Source organism: Schistocerca cancellata, chromosome 2 (genome assembly GCF_023864275.1).
Source record: "Schistocerca cancellata isolate TAMUIC-IGC-003103 chromosome 2, iqSchCanc2.1, whole genome shotgun sequence".
Classification (NCBI taxonomy): domain Eukaryota; kingdom Metazoa; phylum Arthropoda; class Insecta; order Orthoptera; family Acrididae; genus Schistocerca; species Schistocerca cancellata.
In genome coordinates this window covers 258081371-258106658 of record NC_064627.1, presented here as the reverse complement: position 1 = coordinate 258106658, position 25288 = coordinate 258081371, and the positions used below count along the sequence as shown (strand labels likewise).

At 42.2% G+C, this 25288-nt stretch overlaps 1 protein-coding gene across 1 annotated transcript in view; it reads right to left on the bottom strand.

The window, feature by feature from the left end:
* The window catches only part of LOC126161595 (hemolymph lipopolysaccharide-binding protein-like), a 48422-nt gene that overhangs the window by 5559 nt on the left and 17575 nt on the right, over positions 1 to 25288 (bottom strand). The window contains exons 2-4 of the mRNA XM_049917542.1: positions 20181 to 20344; positions 19970 to 20105; positions 10673 to 10927 (exon numbers count right to left, since the gene is read on the bottom strand). Of these exons, the coding sequence (XP_049773499.1) occupies positions 10673 to 10927; positions 19970 to 20105; positions 20181 to 20336 (547 nt within the window). The 5' untranslated portion in view covers positions 20337 to 20344. The remainder of the gene's footprint in view (positions 1 to 10672; positions 10928 to 19969; positions 20106 to 20180; positions 20345 to 25288) is intronic.

Sequence of the window (25288 nt, the reverse complement as noted above, 5' to 3'; positions counted from 1 at the left end):
AAGTAAAGTTATTAGAAATCCTCTGAAGGCTTTTAAGAAAAGGAGAAATGTTGGAAAGCCAAAGGTATGTGTTATTACTGTAAACAATAAAGACGATAACCAAGTGAGTGAACCTAACCTCTCAAGTACACCTGCCCATAGCAGTCAAAGTGGGAAAGAAAATACTTCACAGAAGAAGCTTGGTTCAATGAGTGAAAACTATGAATGTTTTATGGGCGAATCGGATGTGAATGAAATATTTGATATGTCGGTTCTCAAAGGAATTTTTTTAAACTGTGTAATATGTATTCATTGTAGTGAAGTTGGTCTGGAACTCTCCATAATAAAGCACGTAGGACTTTCTAGTGAAATACAACTGAAATGTGATAAGTGTTCATACATGACCACCTTTTGGAACAGTGTTGCAGTAACTGCAACTGAAGAAAATGGTAGCAAAATCTACGAACACAACAACGAGCGATGCTTGCTTTAGACAAGGAACGCCTTCGGGCTGCAGACAGGGCTGTAAAGAGTCTAGAAATACAAGCAAGAGTAAACAGGAGGAGGAAGAAGAGGAAGCTGGAGGAGGAGTTTGCAGAGGATGAAGATAATCCATCCTATGGACCTGGAATGCACTAAAAAGTTAATCCAATCTTTGTCGCTGGATTCCCAAAACTTTTATTTTCTCATACTAATTACATGTTTTCTAAGGATCTTCCAAACATATTTGTTTCAAACTTTCAGTAAATGTTACACAGTACCTTCTGCATAATTTAACACAGCCTTTTTCCAAAAAACCGTATATTTTTGAAAATATAAATAAAAAATTGCAAAAAATGTTGTGAATTTTAATTACAATTGAAAAAAAAATCATCTTTAATAACTGAACTAAAATTTTGTAAAATCCCTGTGTTAAGTTGTAGCCCATATTCCAATAAATAATCTGTAAAAAGTTCAACTTCCTACCTCAAATACTTTGTGAGGAAAGATGTAATTTATAAGCGTTATTTTAACATTGCAAGTATAGGGCGTTCCGGAGCCCCTTAAACTCAAAAGAGTGTTACTGGAGCCACTCTGCAGTAATTCTGTACGTGTAGGGTGCCGCACTATCCTGCTGGACCTGCCCAAGTCCGTAGGAAGGCACAGCGGACATGAATGGATGCAGGTGATTAGAGAGGATGCTTACATACGTGTCACATGTCAGAATCATATCCAGATGTATCAGGGATCCCATATCAGTCCAACTGCACACGCGCTACACCATTACAGAGCCTCTACCAGCTTGAACAGCCCCTGCTGACACGCAGTTATCCAGATGTATCAGGGATCCCATATCAGTCCAACTGCACACGCGCTACACCATTACAGAGCCTCTACCAGCTTGAACAGCCCCTGCTGACACGCAGTGTCCATGGAATCATGAGGTTGTCTCCAAACCCGAACAAATCCATCCACTCGATAAAATTTTGAACGAGACTCGTCCGAACGGGCAACATATTCCCAGTCAACAACAGTCCAATGTCGGCTGTTGACAGGCCCAGGCGAGGCGTAAAGCTTTGTGTCATGTAGTCATCAAGGGGATATGAGTGGGCCTTCGGCTCCAAAAGCCCATATCGATGTGTCTCGTTGAATGGTTCGCACGCTGACACTTGTTGATGACGCGGCATTGAAATCTGCAGAAATTTGCGGAAGGGTTGCACTTCTGTCACGTTGAAAGATTCTCTCCAGTAGTCGTTCGTCCTGTTCTTGCAGGATCCTCTTCCGGCCGCAGAGATTTCGGAGATTTTATGTTTCACCGGATTCGTGATATTCACGATACACTCGTGAAATGGTCGTATGGGAACATCCCCACTTCATCGCCACCTCGGCGATGCTGTGTCCCATCGCTTGTGCGCCGACTATAACACTACGTTCGGACTCACTCAGATCTTCATAACCTTCATTGTAGCAACAGTAGCCGATCTACAACTGCAAAAGAAAGTTCTTGTCTCATTTATACGTTGCTGACCGCAGCACCATATTCTGCCTGTTTACATATAGCTGTATTTGAATACGCACGCCTATACCAGTTTCTATGGTGTTTCAGTGTAGATGTACTTCTAAAGTATATTAGCAGTTGTGAGCACGTGGGTGCTATTCTGTCATTCTGGGCAGCGGATTAATCTGAGATGCATCTTTTACCCTGTGGCTCCTGCAAGATTCAGTTTCCACCCCCACACTACTACAGAAGTCAGACAGACGCTCCTAACGTTCTAAAGAGAGGTGCCTGAATAACTTTCAGCAATAAATATCTTCTGGAGTCGTCCGCTGTAAGGGAATGACACAAAAATTCGCAAAATTTCTTACGTAACTAGTGGGATACTTGGGTACTGGAGTAGTGCTAGTTGGTCTAATAAAAACATGAAACTGACGAAAATTATTATTTATTTTGGTAAAATTCTGAGAAATCAAAATGGCACTTTTAGTTATGAACTTCACAAGGTATTTCATTTCCGGGTTCTTTTCGGAATGTGAAGTTACCTCTTAAGGATAGGATTCGCTAATGAAATTTCTGTACAAAGTTTAAGATTATTATTGACTTGGCAGAATGGCTGAGAGCCGCCCCTACTCAACTTGAATAATTATCCATTAGAATGTTGCAAGTTACGGTCGAGGCTGTCGCGTGTGAAATGCAGTGAAGTGTACTGTTGTGGAGGAAACATGGGGCTCGCAAGAGCTGTAGTGCACAATACCGTAAGCTGCGATGACTGCTGTCTGCGCCGCTCGCTGCTGGCAAATAAGATAACTCTCGTTATATCTGGATTGACCTTTGGCAATCAAACTCTCCCTACGCCTTGATGCAGTCAAGAACTCCTATTCGCCCCTAGTCTAACTATTGGCGTGGTACACCGGTCTGATAAACAGTCCACCGCGATGCCACTCACACATTCGCTCGCAGGCGTTTAACTATAACTCTGTCCATTCACACCGCACAATAAGAGTGGCGGCCAACACATTGAACAATGCTTAATCAGAAGGACTCAATATAGATTCGCACTCCAATTCGCTCTCGACAGAGGTGCTCTCCCAGAGAAATACTGAGGAGAAACTTGTTCCTCGCTCTTTGAGTACAAGAACGAGCGCGCACGCTCTCGTTACGTGTTCTCGCTCCAAGAGCAACAACAGAACGGCCTCTCTCCACGCCAGACGTGAAGGGATATATCTTTCGGTCTCTTCCATTACTCCTTCAGCTCAAGGCGTCAGGAATATCGTCTGCCAATCAGCATTGCTCTTCTAAAACGGGAGAATGAAGTTTCGGTTAAGGCGACCAATGCGGAAATCTGTAGCATCGGCGTTTGGCGTTTGCTGTCTCCCTGTGAAAATCTCTGAAATTGCGTGCTATATTTGTAAAGAATGCGTAGGTTGGGCGCTCCCACACAATGTAGCGGAATTTGTTTTTAAGCCGAACACGGGGTCGTCCTTTCACTCGGGCAAACGCTGTCTGCTCTACGGGCGGTCACCGGCCGACGTAGATAGGTTGGGGACCGGCCTCCAGGTGTGCGGTTGCTCTCCCGAACTAAAAGCTCCTGTGACCGTCGTGTCTAGAATATGTGTGTGTGCGCCAGCCTCTAGTACTTCAATCTCGGTGCGCTTGCTTGTTATTTGCATATCGTTTACATGAATTCATACAGCATTGACTTTATCTTATCGACTTTGGGTTCGAATGGAGCGTCTTGATGTGTGGAATATGATTGTGAGGGCGGAATATGTAAGCATTGAAGGTCAGGAGACCACGACATCTTACACAGTAGCACACTTGTTGTCGACATATTACGAAAAATGTAACGAAATAGTATCTTAATATACACTGATGGTAAAAATCGCAATACGAAAAATAAACAAATAAATAAATGTAGAGTAATGAAATTTCGGGAATATATTTGTGTAGCTAACATATCTACACGATTAACGTTTTAAGATCACAGGTTTATGTAAGCGCGAGATAGCTGTTGCATATGTGAAATGCTAGTACATTAATAACTGGTATAAGGACCAGAATGTACAATGCAAGGACACGAACGTGCTTGCATCGTGTTGTGGAGGTGGCAGATGTGTGTTTGTGGGATGAAGTTCCATGCCTGTTGCACTTGGTCGGCCAGTGCTGTTTGTGGATGACACTGGAGTTGTCGTCCGGTGATGTGCCATGTGTGCTCGATTGGAGACAGATCTTAAGATCGAGCAGGCCAAGGAAAGATGTCAACACTGTGTAGAGCCTGTTGGGTTACAACAGCTGTATGTGGGCGAACGTTATCCCGTTACAGATCTCCACCTGAGATGCTGTTCATGAATGTCAGCACAACAGGTATCACCAGATTACTATGCAGTCAGGGTGCGTGGGAAAACCATGAGAGTACTCCGGTGTCACACAACATTTAATTTTTGCAACTTCGCACCGCACACCATAACTCCAGGTGAAGGTCCAGTATGTCTAGCACACAGACGGCCTCAGTGACTTCCTCCTAATCAACACACGGCCATCACTGGCACCAAGGCAGAATCAGCATCCACCAGAAAAAGCAACAGACGTCCACCATGCCCTCCAATGAACGCTCGCTTGACATCACTGTAGTCAAAAATGGCGGTGGTTTGGCGTCAGTGGAATGTACGCTACGGCGTCTGGTTCGTAGACGTCCTTGAAGTAACCGATTTGTAAGAGTTCGTTGTGTCACCAAGGATGCCAACTGCTGGTCAAGTTGTTGCTGCAGATGTAGTACGGTGCCCAAGAGCCACGATGGTCTTCCCTTTGGTAGTGCGACGTGGCTATTCTGATGCATATCTTCTTGCGACCGTACATCCTCGTGACCAACACCGCCGGCAATCATTTACAATGGCAACGCTCCTGATAAGTCTTTCTGCAATATCGCGGAAGAAACATCTAGTTCCTCGTAACCTGTTGTGCGACCTCCTCCAAACTCAGTGAGTTGTTGATTATGGCGTCTTAAGGACATTCTTGATTAACATCAACTCACCACTTGTGATCTCACGCCTACCAACTTCCGTTTACGTCACAAAACTCCGATTTGTTGTTGTGATTTTTGTTCCCTCAGTGCACTTTTGCATAAAATCATAAGTATTGGGAATATAATCCATAGCAAGCTCAAATCATTTGACTGTGGAAGTTAATCCTACACAAAATACATTTTAAAAGCACTCACGTTCAAAATATAAAAATGAGTAAAATTACTCCGTAATGTCACGTTCATCCCCCAAGTCAACAAGTCAAAGTCAGCATGCAGGAGCATTTAGACTGGCCAACTATGGCAAACGGTAGTTGCCATGCAGTGACTCTAGCTACCCCCAGAAAGGCATAGACTCAGCAGTGACACATACTGATAAGAAAGGAGAGAAACGCCACCTGCTTGAGGAACTTAAAATACCTATCCACTGGCTGTTGTTGTTGTGGTCTTCAGTCCAGAGACTGGTTTGATGCAGCTCTCCATGCTACTCTATCCTGTGCAAGCTACTTCATCTCCCAGTACCTACAGCAACCTACATCCTTCTGAATCTGTTTAGTGTATTCAGCTCTTGGTCTCCCTCTACGATTTTTACCCTCCGCGCTGCCCTCCAATACTAAATTAGTGATCCCTTGATGCCTCAGAACATGTCCTACCAACCGATCCCTTCTTCTGGTCAAGTTGTGCCACAAATTTCTCTTCTCCCCAATTCTATTCAATACCTCCTCATTAGTTATGTGATCTACCCATCTAATCTTCAGCATCCTTCTCTAGCACCACATTTCGAAAGCTTCTGTTCTCTTATTGTCTAAACTATCTATCGTCCACGTTTCACTTTCATACATGGCTACACTCCATACAAATAAAAAGAAATGACTTCCTGACACTTAAATCTATACATCCACTGGCCAAAGTTTTGTAATGTATATGATAAAAAGCTGGCGAGAATACTGTTGTCTTCTTCAATGACATTTCAGATCTTTTTTTTTAACGTTGGCATCAGTATGATAAATGTGAACGATATGGCACAGATAAAAATTAGTATCGTTTCGCTCTACACCTTTGGAATATTTTGGAAATTCTGATGGCTAAGTGCAGTCTGTCAGACCGCTACATTTATTTAGGTACTACTGGTGCAAGGTGAGGCAGCTGAAGTGACTGGAGATATCGACTTACGGAAGGACCATCTTGGATGATGTATAGTAACATTGACTTTTTGTTTTTTGAGCACATTTTATTTAGGATTAATTTAGACAGCTAGGTGATGCAAGCTTGGCTGACGAAAAGCACTACTATTGATTATGTTCTTGATAGCGGTTGTAAGCTGAAATATTTAGAACGATTTATAAGGAGAATCTTCTTCGTGTATACATACACTTGCTTGCTGAGGAGACAAAAGTCGTAAAATACCTCCTGATATCGTGTCGGACCTTCTTTTTCCCTGTGTATTACCGCATCTCGACGCCGCACTGACTCAACAAGTCGTTGGAAGTCCTCTGCAGAAATACTGAGTCATGCTGCTTACACAACCATCCATTGAGAAAGTGTTGCCGGATCAGGAATTTGTGCACGAACTGATCTCTCGATTACGTACCATAAATGTCCCATGGGAATCATATCGGTCAATCTGGGTAGCTGATACTGTAGCTTGAACTATCCAGAATGTTCTTCAAACCAATCGCTAATAATTATGGCCCTGTGATATGACGCATTGTCATCTGTAAAAACTCTATCAGTGTTCGGAAACATGAAGTCAGTGAAGCTTTCGGACGTGATTATGGCCGCACGAGGCGCATTAACAGACTTTGGACGCGGAGTTATAGTTGGAACCAGACACATGGGACATTCCATTTCGGAAAACGTTAGGAAATTCAATATTCCAAGACCCACAGTGTCGAGGGTGAGTTGGGAAAAAAGAATTTCAGCCATTACTCCTCACGAAGGACAGTACAGTGGTCTACACTTAACGACTGAGAGCAGTGGCTTTTGTATTAAGTTGTCATTGCTACAAGACAATCAACACGGTGTTAAATAACCACAGAAAACAATGTGGGATGTACGGAAATAGTATCCGTTTGGACAGTGAGGCGAAATTTGGCACTAATGGGCTGTGACAGCAGAAAATCGACGCGAGAGCCTTTTCTAACAGCACAACACTGCGTACAGCATCTCTGCTGGGCTCATGAAAATATCGCCCATATCCTAGATGATCAGAAAATCGTAAGAGCTGATGGTAGGGTTCGAGTGTGGCACAGACCCCACGAAGCCATGGGCCCAAGTTGTCAACAAGGCACTGTGCAAACTGGTGGTGGCTCCATATTGATGTGGGTTGGGTTTACATGGAGTGCACTGAGTCCTCTGGTCCTACTGAACCGATAATTGACTGGAAATGATTATGTTTGGCTAGTTGGAGATCAGTTGCAACTACTCACGGATTTCATGTTTTTTGCATAGCAATGCGCCATGTCATTTAATGACAAGTGTTTGAAATTGGACTGAAGAGCGTTCTGGACAAATCGAACTAATGATGTGGCTACTGATATCACTCAAAACGCATCTCACCGAATATTTATTGTACATAATCAAGAAGTCAGTTCGTGCACCAAATACTAGAACGGCAACACTTATGAATTTATGGAGGTCTATAGAGGCAGCATGGCTCAATATTTCTACAGGGGACTTCCAACGAGTTGTTAAGTCCATGCCACGTCGAGTTGCGGCACTACGCCAGGCAAAAAGAGGTCCAACACGATATTTACTGGTATCGTATGTTTTTGTCATTCAGTGTATTTGATACTGGCAAGCAATGGTAATTCTCACAGCTAGATTACAGTGTGGTGAAATGAAATGAAATGCCGTGTAGTTAAGGCCTCCCGTCGAGTAGACCATTCGCCTGGTGCAAGGTTTTTGAGTTGACGCCACTTCGGCGACTGGCGTGTCGATGGGCATGAGATGATGATGATGACGATAACATTACACCCAGACCCTGAGCGGAGAAAATCTCCGACCCAGCCGGGAATCGAACCCGGGCTCCTTTGCTTATCATCCCGTCGCACTGACCACTCAGCTAAACTACTGTCAAGTGCTTTTCGTGGTGTACCAAATGGAGTTTGACATTTTGATTCTGAACCTAAAAATACAGCCAGGACATTGTTGGATGACGGTGTCCTCGTAATAAGTTATTGGGTCTTGTGCTTGTCTGCATTTTCTTGTCTGCATTTTCATAGCCATTCTCCAACACCAACCTCATACAAAATCTCTGTCGGTCCATTATGGCCGGGGGACATCGGCTGGTATGTATCTCTCGATTCAAAAAACTTCACCAACAACCGTATATTTCGGTATATTTTATTTTGTACCTCAAATGCTACCAGTTTCGGCAGCTCAATTTGCCATCTTCTCGCCTCTGCGTAACAAGGGTATACATGTAGTGATATAAAGGTGTACAGTTCAAGTTTACAAGTGACAGGTATTCATAATAGCTCTTAAACTTCAAAATAATGGAAATGTTAACTTTAAGTCCAATCTATGTGTACATCCAGCATAAATATGCTACAACGTATGTATATATTGTTAACAGCATTAAACCGAACCTCTCTGTATATCTAGGACAATAGATTAAAACATGTGTACACATTTGTTATTCATAAAACTATTTTACATGACAGATTTACTAAGGAGTATGTAAAATCATTAAAAAGATCAGCACTAGACAGCGTACGTTCTAGAGCTCCATACAAATAAAGCACGTCATTTATTTTTAAATAATGAAATCCTATAAAATTCTTTTAGATGAAGGACCTCCTAGGGTATATGAGTCCCAATAATTCATTAAAAGCAAAATGTGACATAATAAGGTATGAATTATAACAGTTGGCATATTTACAGCCTAGGCAATATCACGGATGGTAACACAAGTAGGTGTTACACTATCAAAAATAACTTGACACAAAACCCAATGGTAATCAATATATTAAGGGAAAATAGCATGCATAGCGAACACTACGAATATTGACAACTATTCATTCTTTTATTTTATTTACCTTCTATTCTTTTCCATATCCACTTACCTTATAGCTACACATCTTGTTAGTCTTAGTATTTAGATGGTTTGGCATCTATAGATAGGTCGTGTTAAGGATGCTTTATCCTCCCAATGACATCTTTATGGACTCGCCCTCCTTAAACAGGATTTGACTTTTTTAGTTATTAAGTTCTCTGTGATAATGCCAATCTGTTCAGGGATATAAATGAAACTAATGATATCTTTTATTGCGAGCTACTGTAAAACTTAGGCCACTAGTTAGTTGTCAACATTCGTAGTGTTCGCTATGCATGCTATTTGCACATTTAGTAATCAGATTTCTTCTGAATCACCTGAATTAAGTCGACTACACACAGTTACTATTGTTTTTTAATATTCATCTTATACTCTCTATTCAAAAATCTATCCATTTCACCCAACTGCTCCTTCACGTCCTTCGCTGTGTCTGAGATAATGACAATATCATTGGCAAAGGTCAGAACTGTAATTCCCTCTCCAAATATTTCCTTAGTTGCCCTTATTACTTGCTCAAAGTGCATGTTGTATATCATTAGGGAAAGACTATAACCCAGACTCACTCCTTTTCCACCGTTGATGAGGTTGATGACCTTCGACTCTTATAACTACAGTCTGATTTGTGTGCAAGTTGCAAAAAAACCTTTTATCATTGTTGCCTTCAGAATTTCAGAGAATGTATTTCCATCAACATTGTCAAAAGCTGACTCTAAATCTACAAACGCTGTAATCGTGATCTCCCCGACGTGGGTTAAATCCAGTATTTTTTTCATTTTTCTGTAAATAATTCGTGTCAATATGTCGCAAGTGTTAAACAGCAGAAATGTATTACGGACAAATGTAGCGTTTTCTCAAATTCCTCTCCAGCCAGTCATCAGCCAAGACAAGACAGGCCAGCATCCCCTGTCGCAATCAAAACGATAAAGAGGCAGAAAGCTGACATTGTGGAAAGCAGAACAAATCGGTAAAATATTGCCTCAGTTTGCGCGAGTGAGACGCCGAAGTTGTAAACTCAGCAGTATGTCCTCAGCAAGGAGAAGACGTCATTCATTCTAACAGCACAGCTTGATTTAGCAAGAAAAGGTGTTGTCACAATAACGCTGATTCTTGTGAAATAGAGCGATGGTCAAGACTAGTGGTGAACCCAGAAAAGTAGTCCACATTCGCTGATCGCCAGATAGGCATATTACCATTTTGTGAAATAGAGGAATGGTCAAGACTAGTGGTGAACCCAGGAAAGTAGTCCACATTCGCTCATCGCGAGATAGGCATATTGTCATTGACTCAGACCAGCAGTAACACATACTCAGGCTTCCGAGCTTTATGTACTGTTTCTGACCATCATGTCTGATGAAAGAGAAAATTAGAAGTCCTGATGTTTGGATGTTTCCTCATGCTGTAAGAACCACACCTGAAGCCATCAACAGGACGTCAACTCCTAATATTCACTCCTGCTGTGTTCCCCATACGCTTAGCTACTCCAAGTATTATTAGCAGAAGAAATAATGCGTGGAAAGAGAGAGTAGAAATTTGCTCAAATATTGGCCCTACTTTGGAAATTACGTACGAAAAACTTTCATGTACGTACGAATCTTTCCAACCAGCCTCAATTTGTCACTTACATAGGAGTGGTACTCACCCAAGACCGTGAGGTACTCTCCTTCCTTGAACATGTCGTGGAAACCGATGAAAGCAATGAATTTATCTGTCGAGTGAGCTCTCATCACTTCCCGTATAGCATTTTCTTCCGCTTCAGAGTTCACGATGGCGAGGTGCGCTCCTTCCTTTGCGCACGTTCTCCGAGCATTTTCCCAGTTCCTTTTGTCAGTGTGCAGCTTGTAGTATCCAACATTTGGAAAGTATTTGTAGTCGGCACCAACACGGGCAGGTGGTTCTGTCCGTGATATACCAAATGATACATCAGGTTCATGAAACAACAACAAAAATAAAGCTAAACATACAAATATATGTCAACAACAGGCTAGAACAATAATAGTGTGCACTCTTTCAGGTAGACCAGAGAATGTTGCTATCGAATAATTCTGGGATGTGGCTAATTAAATTAATATACAGTGTGGTTAGAAGGTGTCTGAAAAGCTTGCAATGATGTTTCAGGGTAGGTTTCACTAAGAAATAACTGTTAATCCAAAATTTCTATACGTTTTGCTGATAATGAGTCAGCACTGAATTTGTTGAATCAGGCCACTGTGCGCACAAATTCATGCAACCCTACAGATTAGAGTTGTAAAACTGTGGTAGGCCTAAAGTAGATTATCATAAGTAAGCGTAGACCTCTACGGTTTTCATATTACCTTTGGTCAGTTAATGTGGCACGTTAGAGGTGTTGCATACCTATTGGGCGTTACCTCTTAAGGATTGCTTTCCGTATGCATGCGATCAGTGCCTTAGTAGAGTCCCCAAAAAAGCGGAAGCGGTGAACCGTCCAAAAATTGAATGAGGATATATAAATAGCCGCTTAACCTATGGGAAAACTGTGCTACATAGTTATTCTGTTTCTTACTTAAAAATAAGCAGTATTTACAGTAAAACTGAATCTGACAATGTTTAATTCAGATTTATTTCTAAATGTATTGACCTCTAACGTCAAGCAGAGAGAAATTGTAGCAAAAATTAAAAAAATGCAGATATATCATATCGCACTAGGATACGCACTTCCTTAAAAAAGGTAGTACAATGACAAAAGCGCAAAAGAAAACTGTATCAAACATCGCTCCAGTACTTCGTCGATCTTACATAAAACATGTTTCTGTTATTCATAAAGAAATTTCACTTTTATCAGTAAGAACAGCAAAGTCTAGCCTTGGATAATGATAGAAAACATTCTATTTAGTACAAAATAGCAATAATTATTTATATATAGTTTATATTTCTGCATGTAAACTGTACTTGTATCAAAAGTAATATGTTTAGTTACGTAAAAACACGTAAGTTACACGATCAACCAATTTGTATTGCTTATAAAATAAATTTTTTGTTCTGTAAGGATTTGAAATACAAAATGTACTAACACTAAACAATGTGCGGTTCAAATTACGTGCAAAACTAACAACCAAACGAACAAGAAAAACAAAGAGTAGTTGTCGCTCCTGGTTTCTCTCTTACACAATTATTTTTCTTTTCCTACCAATGCTGCCAATACTATCGCCACTCCTACCATTTACTACCCCATTTATGCACTCCACCAAAAGCATCATACCTTAGATTTCCTATAGCCCAACTCTATGCCAGGTACAATTAGGAACAATTGCTCCCGTTGCGTACATGATAGCGCACGAGAGTCCTCAGCTGTTAGCTCGGGTTCGTTCCATACTACCGTCCTATGACCAGTTTCTGCGTCCCTCACTTGTTCGGTTTTAGAAACCTCAATGAAGAACATGTTTGGCGACACTGTCTCTGGTGGGCCGTTTGAATCTGCTCATCTAACGGCCTAACTGACTGACTACAATGAAATTAGGTACGGAACGGCGCAACATATCGATATTCTTTTCTTAATAATTATTTGTCAGTAGAGAATACACTGCAGCGCTGTCACAAGCTCTTCAGATTGCTTCAGACCAGCTTGTAAAAGATGGTATGGTTGGAAAAATCATAAAACTGAATATTGAGCGGAAGATATAAATTCTCATCAAATATAACAAAAAAAGAGTTAATAAGTTCGTATAAAAGTTGATAGTATTCGATATATCTTCATTAATATAACACTAGGCATGTAAGTGATTTCTTAGCGTGAGAATATTACCTGCGAGGTACACTCATTCCATAAGATTCCAGCCAGGTGTAGAGGCATACAAACAGTACAAACATCATGTCTCAGCGAGACGGTGTGTGTAGATTTTATTGCTTTTCCTGGACTCATAGAGAACCAAGAGCTTGTTTAAATACATGGAGATCAGCATAGCTCAATGAAATGGTCACAGAATAAGCCTTCAGTCCTTCTTCCTGTTGTTTTGAATTTGACTACAGTGCAATATTTTCAGACAGAACACTGTGATATTTGTTAATACACTGAATGTGTTAATTAAGCTTTCCCAAAACATATAATTGCTTCATTATTACAATCCAAAATGTAAGGTAAAAAGGATTATAGTCGTTCCTGAAGTTAATCATCAGTAGACAGAGAAGCGGAAGAGAATTGAATACTTGATGTTGCAAGCGAAGGACCTATGTATCATTTCTATCTCTAAGTCTCTTCTCACTGAACTCATAGAAGAAGACCGAAACACAACTAAAGTATGATCACCGTCTCCACACTATATAGTAATTCTCTGACACGTACTGCAGAAAGTACTATCATGTATAATGTGTCCCATTTGGTGCAGCACTACTGTTCCCATGAAGACTTTTCTATTCATTTGATGCAAAAAATTCATTCTCGCCTAGTTACGTTTTTATAATCGGAGAGATAATCAATAACTATAAACAGCACTGGGAAATGCAGTTGGATTCACTTCGTTTTTTGCAATTTTGTTCCCCTGTCTTGTCTGCTGTTTCGCGTCTGGATTAAAATAGTGGAAATAGTAATAACCAGCTGAAAGTTTCTTGACACTGTGAAACTATTCTGAGAAACTCGTCTAGAATTTTCGTTTTGTCAACATGAAGGATGTCACTTATCTTATGTAAATCTTTCTCACTCGAGTATTTCCTCTTCCTTTTACAGGTACTGCCCTTTCCTTATTCCTATAGTGTCAGATACGTCGTATACCTTTACACTTCAGTGGTCCAATGTTAATTTGTGCACCAGCTCGACGTAATCATCTGTCATGTAAGCTTTGTGATCCCATTCATCTTGTCCCTCTTACACAAAACTGTAGCACGTTGGCATTCTGAAGTAGGAGATAACACACAATTCTTCACCAACTAGAGATAAATGTCATTTGCCGATAAATTATAAATAACAGAAGTATACGAAGAAGCGGTTTTACAGTTTATTCATTAAACAAAATTACTAGAACACTACTACTTAAGTAAAAGCCAATTCGAAGCAGAAAAGTTGACACTCGCGTCACGTACTTTCTCTATATGTACAACATAACATACCTCGTAATAATTCATAATGTGAATATCATTTTTGTGTCAACTAGAGAAATTTTCACTCTGTTCTTTCATGAGAGCTATTTTGGAAGTATATTTACCTTTTTTATGAGCTACACTACTTCAATATTGGGTAAAAAGAAACCGGCAATCCACACAGTAGTTGCTCAGCTACTTGTACCAGTCTAAAACAAGTTTTTTTTTAAAAAAAAAAAGGCATTAGAATATGTAGAGGTTGTTGGACCGCTGCCTTTCGACATTGATATCCTTTAAAAAATCCTCAGTACTGAGAAACATTTAAGACATCAATTTGCATTTGTTTATTTGTTTATTTAATGGATTACATTTCACTCTGCGTGAAGTACTATTATGGTTAGTCAATGAGAGGCACCGCACAGATTTAAGTGCAGCCGTGGAAGAAAAGTGTGAAATAGCAATGGCGTGTAAAAGTTACGGACGAAAGTAACCTGCGCGATGTATCACTGCCAAGCAACATAGCTCGGTGAAAGTTGGACTATAGATAGAATATGAACTGCGCAACATAGAACAAAGGCACTGAAAGAAATTCGAAATGAGGCGAACAAAAATGACGCTTCCATTCCAATACAATAATTACAATGAAGCCACTACGATCTATGATGGGTCCCTGTACGTTACAAAAAGCGGGACATGGTTCTGTAAAGCGTTTGTAATCACCACGCACGACAATACAATCTCTGCATCGTGTCTCCATTCTGGGAACAAGGTTGGTAAGGAGTTCTTACGGTATGACGTTGCATTCCACCACCAGTGCGGTTGACAACTGCGGTTTGACAACTGCGGTATGCTCGTTGGTGCAAGTTTATGTGCTTCAGCAGTACATCACCCATCGCATTTGCTCCATCAGATTAGAGTCGGGGGAATGGGCAGATCAGTCTACCCGCCAAATATCATTTCTATATCTACATCTACATAAATATTCTTCAATCCACCATACGGTGCGTGGCGGAGGGCACCTCGTACCACAACTAGCATCTTCTCTCCCTGTTCCACTCCCAAACAGAACGAGGGAAAAATGATTGCCTATATGACTCGGTACGAGCCCGAATCTCTCTTATCTTATGTTTGTGGTGTTTCCGCGAAATATAAGTTGGCGGCAGTAAAATTGTACGGCAGTCAGCCTCAAATGCTGGTTCTCTAAATTTCCTCAGTAGTGATTCACGAAAAGAACGCCTCCTTTCCCCTAGAGACTCCCACCAGAGTTCCTGAAGCATTTCCGTAACACTCGGGTGATGATCCAACCTACCAGTAACAAATCTAGCAGCCCGCCTCTGAATTGCTTCTATGTCCTCCCTCAATCCGACCTGATAGGGATCCCAAACGCTCGAGCAGTACTCAAGAATAGGTCGTATTAGTGTTTTATAAACGGTCTCCTTTACAGATGAACCACATATTCCCAAAATTCTACCAATGAACCGAAGACGACTATCCGCCTTCCCCACAACTGCTGTTACAAGCTTGTCCCACTTCATATAGCTCTGCAATGTTACGCCCAAATATTTAATCGACGTGACTGTGTCAAGCGCTACACCACTAATGGAGTATCCAAACATTACAGGATTCTTTTTCCTATTTATCTGCATTAATTTACATTTATCTATATTTTGAGTTAGCTGCCATTCTTTACACCAATCACAAATCCTGTCCAAGTCATCTTGTATCCTCCTACAGTCACTCAACGAGGACATTTTCCCGCACACCACAGCATCATCAGCAATCAGCCGCACATTGGTATCCACCCTATCCAAAAGATCATTTATGTAGATAGTAAACAACAGCGGACATACCACACTTGCCTGGGGCACTCCAGATGATACCCTCATCTCCGATGAACACTCACCATCGAGGACAACGTACTGGTTTCTGTTACTTAAGAAGTCTTCGAGCCACTCACATATTTGGGAACCAATCCCATACGCTCGTACCTTAGTTAGGAGTCTGCAGTGGGGCACCAAGTCAAACGCTTTCCGGAAGTCAAGGAATATGGCATCCGTCTGATATCCTTCATCCATGGTTCACAAGATATCCTGTGAAAAAAGGGCGAGTTGCGTTTCGCAGGAGCGATGCTTTCTAAAGCTGCGCTGATGCGTGGACAGCAACGTCTCCGTCTCAAGGAAATTCATTATATTCGAACTGAGAATATGTTCGAGAATCCTGCAACAAACTGATGTTAAGGATATTGGTCTGTAATTTTGAGGATCCGTCAGTCTACCCTTCTTATATACAGGCGTCACCTGTGCTTTTTCCAGTCGCTCGGGACTTTACGTTGGGCAAGAGATTCGCGGTAAATGTTAGCTAAGTAAGGAGCCAATGCAGTAGAGTGCTCTCTGTAAAACCGAATTGGAATCTCATCAGGACCTAGAGATTTATTTATTTTCAACCCATTCAGCTGATTCACAACTCCAGGGATGTCTCTCACTATGTCCTCCATACGGGAATCTGTACGAGACTCAAACGGCGGTATGTTTGCACGATCCTCCTGCGTGAAAGATTACTTAAATGCTAAATTTAAAATTTCAGCTTTCGTTTTGCTGTCTTCCGTTGCCAGGCCAGACTGATCTGTGAGTGACTGGATGGAAGCCTTCGACCCGCTTACCGATTTTACCTAAGACCAGAATTTCCTTGGGTTTTCGGCAAGATCCTTTGCTATGGTATGGCGGTGGTAGTGGTTGAATGCTTCGCGCATCGCTCTTTTTACGGTAGCACGAATCCCCACTAACTTTTGCCTGTCCTCGTTCTCCCGATCTTTCTTGTACCGCGAGTGCAACCGTCTTTGTTTCCTGAGCATTCTCCGAATTGCGCTGTTAAACCACGGTGGGTCTTTTCCGTCCGTAACCCACTTTTTCGGCACATACTTGTACAATGCGTGATTTACAATGTGTTTAAAATTTGCCCCTAATTCTTCCACGTCCATCGTACCGGAAGTAAATGAAGTCGATTCATTTAGTAAGTGGGATGCTAACAACTGCTTATTTGCCCTTTCTAATAAGAATACTCTCCTAGACTTCTTGACCGACTTTTTAACTTTCGTAACCATAGTCGTAATGACAACGTCATGATCACTAACCCCTGTCTCAACACTGACACCGTCGATGAGGTCTGGTCTGTTCGTAGCTACCAGATCTAAAATATTTCCATTACGCGTTGGCTGACGATTTAACTGCTCAAGACAGTTTTCGGATAATCCTTTCAAAAGTAACTCACACGACGGCTTGTCTATACCACCTGTAATGAATCCATAGACATCCCAGTCTGTACTAGGTAGGTTGAAGTCCCCTCCAACTAATATAGCGTGATCCGGGTACTTCTGCGATACAGAATGTAGAATCCCTTTGAATGATCCTAGAACTGTCACGATGGAACCTGGTGGCCGGTAATAACATCCAACAATTCACTTTATTTCTCCTAGCCCTGTTAAACGTGTCCAGATAACATCACAATCACACTCTACTTCGACCCCAGTAGACACAATATTTTTGCCAACTGCAATTAAGACACCACCTCCTACGGTGTCTAATCTGTCTTACCGATATACGTTCCAACCCTCACTAAATATTTCAGAACTTCCTATCTCAAGGTTCAGTCAGGTCTCAGTCCCGAGAATAATTTGCGCGCCACACACTTCCTGGAGGGCAGTAAATTCAGGAAATTTATTCCGAACACTCTGAAAATTTGCTGCTAATATCTTGATAGAGCTCCTTCAGCTGCACTGTCTCTGCCGTCGCGCATTGTCATCCACAAACATGAAGTCAGGACCAAAGGCACCGGTGGAAAATTGCACATGGGGTAGGAATTCAGGGTCACAATAACGTTTACCGGTGAATGTACCGTGTTCAAAGATGTGGAGGTCAGCGCTCCCGTGAGATACTATGCCTCCCCACACAATAACACTCGAACCATCAAAAATATCGTGTTCGACAGCGCTCCTGGGTGCATTACATAGATTCATATGGCAAGAAGTGGGAACACGTAATGCAATCAGGAACTGTTTCACATGTATAACGATACCTGTTGATGGTAAGAGAACTGAGACTTGGCAGTGAACTGCAGACACGGAGAAAAAAGCAACACCAAGAAGGAGCTGTGCGACATAAACGAAGGTTGGTGGATATATTTCTACATATCAGAGATGATGTCCATTCGAGTTTCGTGCCAGTCATACTAGTAGCGCCACTACGTCGGTGAAAATATGTCTCTTTTGAACACGCACGGTAACCGTTGTGAGCGTCTATTATCTTTGACACTGGACGTGATGAGTTGTTAGTCAAGAACGCCTTGAAGAAGACGAAGAAGTCGTTATTGATTTGAAAGAGGCTGCGTAATAGGGCTACGAGAACACGGGTGTTTCTTCTACGATACCGCAGAAAGACTTGGCAATAATGTAGCCACTGTACGCGACTGCCGGCACCGATTGTCACGAGAATGTACGGTCGCAAGAGACTGTGCTCCGGATGGCTACGTGGCACTACTTAGAGGGCAGATCGTCGTGTTCAGTGTATGCCACTGGCGCATCGTGCTACATTTGCAGCAGCAACTGGAGCAGCAAGTGGCACCACAGTGACACAACGAACTGTTACAAACCGGTTACTTAAAGGACAGCTCAGAGCCAGGCACCTAGTAGTGTGTATTTCACTGAACCCATTAACATCAATGGCTTAAGCCAGAGCTCATTGGCAGGGTAAGATCTGCAGTGTTTTCCGATGAAAGCTGGTTCTTTCCCGACAGAGATGCTGTGTGCTGGTTACAAGGAGGCTAGTTGATGGCCTGCAACCATGCTGTCTGCATCCTAGGAATATTGGACCTACATCTGGTAGTCTGGGATGCGATTTAGTACGGCATCAGGAACAGTCCCGTAGTTATCCCACACATCCTAACTGCAAATTTATACGTCAATCTATCGATTCGACGTGTTGTGCTGCCATTCATGAACGACATTCCTGCGACTATTTTCCAACAGGATAACGCTCGCCCACATACTGGCGCTGTAGCGCAACAAGCTCTACAGAGTGCCATCATCTTGGCATGATCTGCTCGATCACGTAATGTGTCTGCAATCAAGCGCAAATGGGACGTAATCGGACGACAACTCCAGCTGTCACTCACAAACAGCTTTAACCGTCCCTGTATTGGCCTAGCGACTTCAACAGACGTGGAACTCCATCCCATAAACTGACATCCAGCACCTGCTTGCATGCTAGAATTCAACATTCGACGCTTACACCGGTTATTAATGTTCCAGCATTTGACATTTGCAATGGCTTAGCTTAAGTTTACGTTACTCTGTGATCTTCCAATGTTAATCACTTAAATATGTTACCTAGACAATTTCCAAAATTTCATTTCTCTGGTTTAAATACCTTTTGGTCTTGCAGTTATTTGCGTCAATGTATGAAGTTTTTAGAAGAAAGAAAGTTTCGTTTTTACCCGCATTCGAGGAAGAGATCGTCAGAGATGTTGCAGAAATTGTGATTTTGCAGTACAATGAAGGAAAGCGGCCGTGCCTTTTGGGCGGAGTTTTGAATCGCCGTCTCCACGAATACGTTTATCAAGAAGTGCGAATAACACTGTGATGAGCATGGAAGGAAATGAAAACCAACAACGTCAATGAGGAGCAGAAGCATTATTCGCTACAGAGCCTAATTCGCAAGGAAAGAAGCAGAAATAGGGAACAGATACGTATGCATGAAAGGATTTAACGATTCTCAGTATAAGTCTTTGATTCTGATCGAAACAAAGTTTTCCTCCATTTATTGGTCTTCGTAGGCACCCGGAGGTGAAGCTACACTTCACTAAAACAAAAATTTGTGGGAACTCGGAAGCCCCTTTGGTGATATTTAATACTGACCTACAACAGTGAAAACTGTCGTCAGGGTTTCAACGTCACCACAGATCTGACGGGTAATGTCGATGTCGTAATGCAGCGGCCTTTGCTCAAACCGCAGCTCGCTGATATCTCGCCTACTTTTGCGGATGAGAGCCGCCTGTAACAGACCACACAACTGATGAGTTTGTCTAGTGTGAAAGGTAGTGTTAGCGACAGAGGAGTCTACACCCACCTTGGTAATCCAGTGGCCCGTAAGGTTGCGGAAGCTGCTCGCCCGGAGGCCAACACCGCCTGCAGAGGAACACACACTGTCGTCTGCGAGAAGCACTCGAGGCGATGCCATAATGAGAAGTGCCACCGGAAGCTGCCAAATGCATTCCCAGACCATAGTGCCCTCTACAAAACCAGACAGAACACACTTCGAAGTACCTTGGCACGATACAGAGGTCGATTCGAAAGTACAATGCCTGACAAAATACTTGAAACATGGTCGAACGTCAGTGTAACTGTATATGTACGCTCCATCGTTGGATGTGTAAAATGTTGCACTTCAATGCAACACATTGAATGGTCACAAGAATGCATAAATGTTGCTCGTGCTGAGTGTTGTACCCAGTCTTGGTTGGGTACACACTGAGCTGACAAAATTCATGGGATACCAACTTCTGCCCGACATAGTGCAGTAACTTGACGTGGCATGGAGTCAACAAAGCTCAAGAAGCCATGCTGCCTTTATAGCCGTCCATAATTGCCGGTGCAGGATTTTGTGCACGAACTGACGTTCCGACTATGTTCCATAAATGATATATGGGATTCATGTTGGGCGATCGGTGACATGGTGCATTGTCACCAGGAGAACTTCCATCACTGTTTGGGAACATCACTTCGATGAATAGCTGAATATGGTCTCCAAGTATCCAGAGGACCCAGACCATTCCATACAGACACAGCCCGTACCATTATCGAGCCACCACCAAGCTTCACAGTGCCTTGTTGACAATTGGGGTCCATGGCTTCATTGAGCTGCGCGAGTTTCGAACCTTAAAACCAGCTCTCACCAATTGAAATCGGGACTCATTTGACCAAGTCACGGCTTTCCAGTCGTCTAGGGTCAAATGATACGGCCACGAGCCCGGACAGATGCTGCAGGTGATGCCGCGCTGTTAGAAAAGGCAATCACGTCGGTCGTTTGTTCCCATATCCCGTTAACGACAAATTTCACCGCATTGTCCACACGGATATGTTTTTCGTACGTCCCACAATGAACTGTGCGGTTATTTCACGCAGTTTTACTTGTCAAAAATGTTCAAATGTGTGTGAAATTTTATGGGACTTAACTGCTAAGGTCATCAGTCCCTAAGCTTATACACTAGTTAACCTATATCATCCTAAGGACAAACACACACACCCATGCCCGAGGGAGGACTCAAACCTCCGCCGGGACCAGCCGCACAGTCGATGACTGTAACCCCCGACCGCTCGGCTCATCCCGATTGGCTTTTGCTTGTCATTTAGCACTGACAACTCTACGCAAACGCCGCTGTTCTCGGTCATTAAGTGAAGGCCGTCGGCCACTGTGTTGTCCGTGGTGAGAGGTGACGCCTGAAATTTGGTATTCTCGGCACGCTCTTGACTCCGTGGATCGCGGAATACTGAGTTCCGTAACGATTTCCGAAATTGGATGTACAATGTGTCTAGCTCCAAATGCCATTATGGATTCAGAGTCTGTTAACTCCCGTCGGGTGACCATAATCATAACTTTTTCACATGAATCATGTGGGTACAAACGACAGCTCCGCTAATGCACTGCCCTATTACACCTCGTGTACGCGGTAATACCACCATCTCTACGTGTGATATCGTTGCCCTACGTCATTTGTCACCTTGGAGCATAAAGAGCGTGAGCAACGTCCGATGGTGCGTGAGCAGTTTGAAGGACACGGATACACTGCGTGCTCCTGTGAGAAAGCGTTGTCGGCACCTAACCGAGTTTGAAAGCCATGTCATTGTGGGTCTCAACTCTAACGGCTGGTCGAATCGTGCGATATCCTGATTGCGGTGACACACACATGTGACAGTTTCCCAATATTGGACTGCATGACAATGTGAGGTCAAGCATAATCGTCGTCAAAGTTTTTATCGAACACGTCTGACAACCCGAAGGGAGCATCACCGTATTCTGTACCAAGCACATCCGCACGTGCCTTCCGAGAACGTGTAATGGTCTCCCTGCAGTAAACTGTATCCTTCCTAAACGTTGGCTGGATACTGGCAACAGCCGAAACAGGGATTTATCGTCCCATGCGTAGACTGCCATTAACATCACAACACATGTGGCTGCGTCTGGAGTGATGCCCTGGCAGAGAAGCTGCTGACGGATGGCGTTGTAGTGTGTTTCCACTGAATCGAGCTTCTGCACGACCATCGCTGGCGAGTACTGCGGCGAGTTTAGGAGAAATTCCGTTCTTGTAGTGTTTTAGAGAGACATCATGGTGTGGAAACCATCGAGTTTGGCTGCAGGATACGGCTTGACTTCATGTTACGGTTGGCTATAGCTGTGGGAACTCTGATGGCACAACCGTACGTCATGGACTTCTTGAGTCCTCATGTATTACCTCTCATGCGACGGTAATGTGGCGCCATTTATCAACAGGGCAAATTGCGTGATCTTGTACTTCCATGTCTCCAATAGACCATGTCTGGGACCAGCTCAGACGTCCATTCCCCTCAGCTGAGACGTCCATTCCGTCCCATGACCAGTATGCATGTTTCATCACTTGCAGGACAGCTAGCCTTAGGAGACGATACAATGGCTTTACGAGACCCTTTCTAGACGAATAATAGAACGCATCTAGGTCAGAGAGGGCGTGACATCATACTGGTAACAAAGCTCGTAATGCCAAAGTTTTTTGCTCGACCTTGTATTGACTGAAATAATCGCACAAGCCCTTTCACGCCGTAAAATTTCATTTTGTTCTGTCTCCCCCTTCGGGATGCTTCCCTTTTTCCGCTAGACAGTGTAGCAGTCAGGAAGTTCCTAAAGCAGGAAATGTCACATACACGAGTAAGCCGTATGTTTGTCAAAGTACGTTTCTTCATGAATCATTAACTTAATTTACAGTCAAAATGGCATATCTGAAAATATTTTGTAAGTAGAATCACTTTAGAACAGGACGGACCTTAAAATTACCATTCTCTTAAAAATGAGTTGACTAGATACGAGGTGTAATATATCAAAATCATTAAAGTGTACAGTTGACTCAAAAAACTTTTCACATCCCAGACAAATTATCGCCAAGAATGGTGCAGAGACTTCTACAATGAATAAATCACTAATTGTCACACTAATGAACAGAGATTTAAGTAATATTATTATGTGTCTGATGTACTATAAACTGATGAAGTACTACGAAAACGAAATACAATATACGGCGAATTCATGCAAAAAAGGACAATCTAAAAAGTAAAAGTTAATGAAGGGATGTAAATTTTTAAAAATTCTTACAAAGACTTGACAAACTTTTAAAAATTTAGGTGGATGTGTAATGTTTCTCCAAGTGTTAGCGGATTTCGTGACTGTGTGTTTTCGCGCAGTAGCGCTGAGACGATTTTATCTTTGACAATACACACTGCGATTACAATGAAATTAATATCTCTGTAATTGGATTATCTATGTAATTCAAGCGAATAAGGGCTCGCAACTTTTTTGTTCGCTCTCTTCCTTTTCAGCCATTATCTGGTACGGTCATAAAATATTTCGTTTGGTCTATGTCACGTAGAGATTTTGCTATTCGTGCTCATTTTGCATAATAATAACTATTGAATTTCATTGTGTTTATTATTACCACTAATAATACCTTTTTTCCTCTGGTTTTTCATTAATTTGTTAATTAAATGTGGCTTACTTTGTGTGGGGATGTCAGTAAGTGAATGGTCGCATATTAACGGCACCAATCAGTGTAACACGTTTGGCTTGCTTTCAGTATGGAACCTGTATCTAAAAATTAACTTTTCACAAAACGAAGTCCGCTAACTTTTAGGCGTAAATCACGTCCCAAAATTATACTCGCCAACAGACAATCCCGGCAGAGGAGCCTAGCTAAAAAATATGACGGTAATGTCTGGCGAATTGCATTCAAATTTCAATATTTAAAAATATATATTACATAATTTTTCAAGTACGTAATTTTGTTGCTTTAATTGACGACTCATTTCGCCAAAGATAATTTTAACCTGGTTTACTTTTGTATTTGAGTTCAAACATTTTAAAAGCTAGAATAATGAATACACCCAATAACAATAAATTATAATAAAAAAGCCACCATTAAAGAATGTGAATTCGGTATGAGGAATGAGAGAGGAGAAGGGTAACTGAGTTTTGCTATAAATGTCAGCTAGTAATAGCCAATACTCCGCTCAGGAATCACAGGAGCATGAGGCGTACTTGGAAAATAGCGGGAGACACGGAAAGACTTCAGGTAGAGCTTCCGATATCAGATACTGGATTGTAAGGAGTCCCCAGGAGCAGATATAAACTCAGCAACTGAGTAATGATGAAGAGGAGGCTGCAGCTTAAGAGACTAGTCAGGAAAGAATCAACGCGCAAGGAAATGGAGTGCGAAAGTACTAAGGAATAAGGAGGTACGCTTGAAGTTCTCTGCGGCTGTAGATACTGAGATAAGGAAATGTTCAGTAGGAAGTTCAGTTAAAAGGGACGGGAGTCTCTTAAAAATTACAGTCACGGAAGTTGAAAAGAAAAACATAGGTACATAGGAGGTAACCATGGGTAACACGAAAAATACTTCAGTTGGTTGATGAAAGAAGAACAAAGATGTAAAGGGAAATTCAGGAGTGCGCAAATACATGTTACTTAGGAATGAAATAAATGGGCAGTTCAAGTAAGCTAATGCAAAATGGCTGCAAGACAAATGTGAAGAAATGGAAAAGGAAACGATTGTGAGAAGGACAGCCTCAGTATATAGAAAAGTCAAAGCAACCTTCTGTGAAGTAAAAGCAATGATCGTAACACTGAATCCAATAGCGGATTCTGCTCCTGAATATTTTTAGGACCTGTATGCACTTTATTGTTGACACTCGGAAGTAATGCGATTAGTATAACCTTCTGCAGAAGGGAACCAAGTGCCCGAAACCGGTAACAAAATTAAACTCCTTTTATGCAACTTGTTGGTTATTATTTCGTTATGGACACACAGTCCTCGGTAGTAATGTGCCTTCCGGAGTAACCATAGGGCCCGTGGAGTTCCACGATGTTGTTGATCAGATAATTAGCGAATCCCCACCATGTTTCACTCTTGGGACGCTGGATGGGAAGCTGAGAGA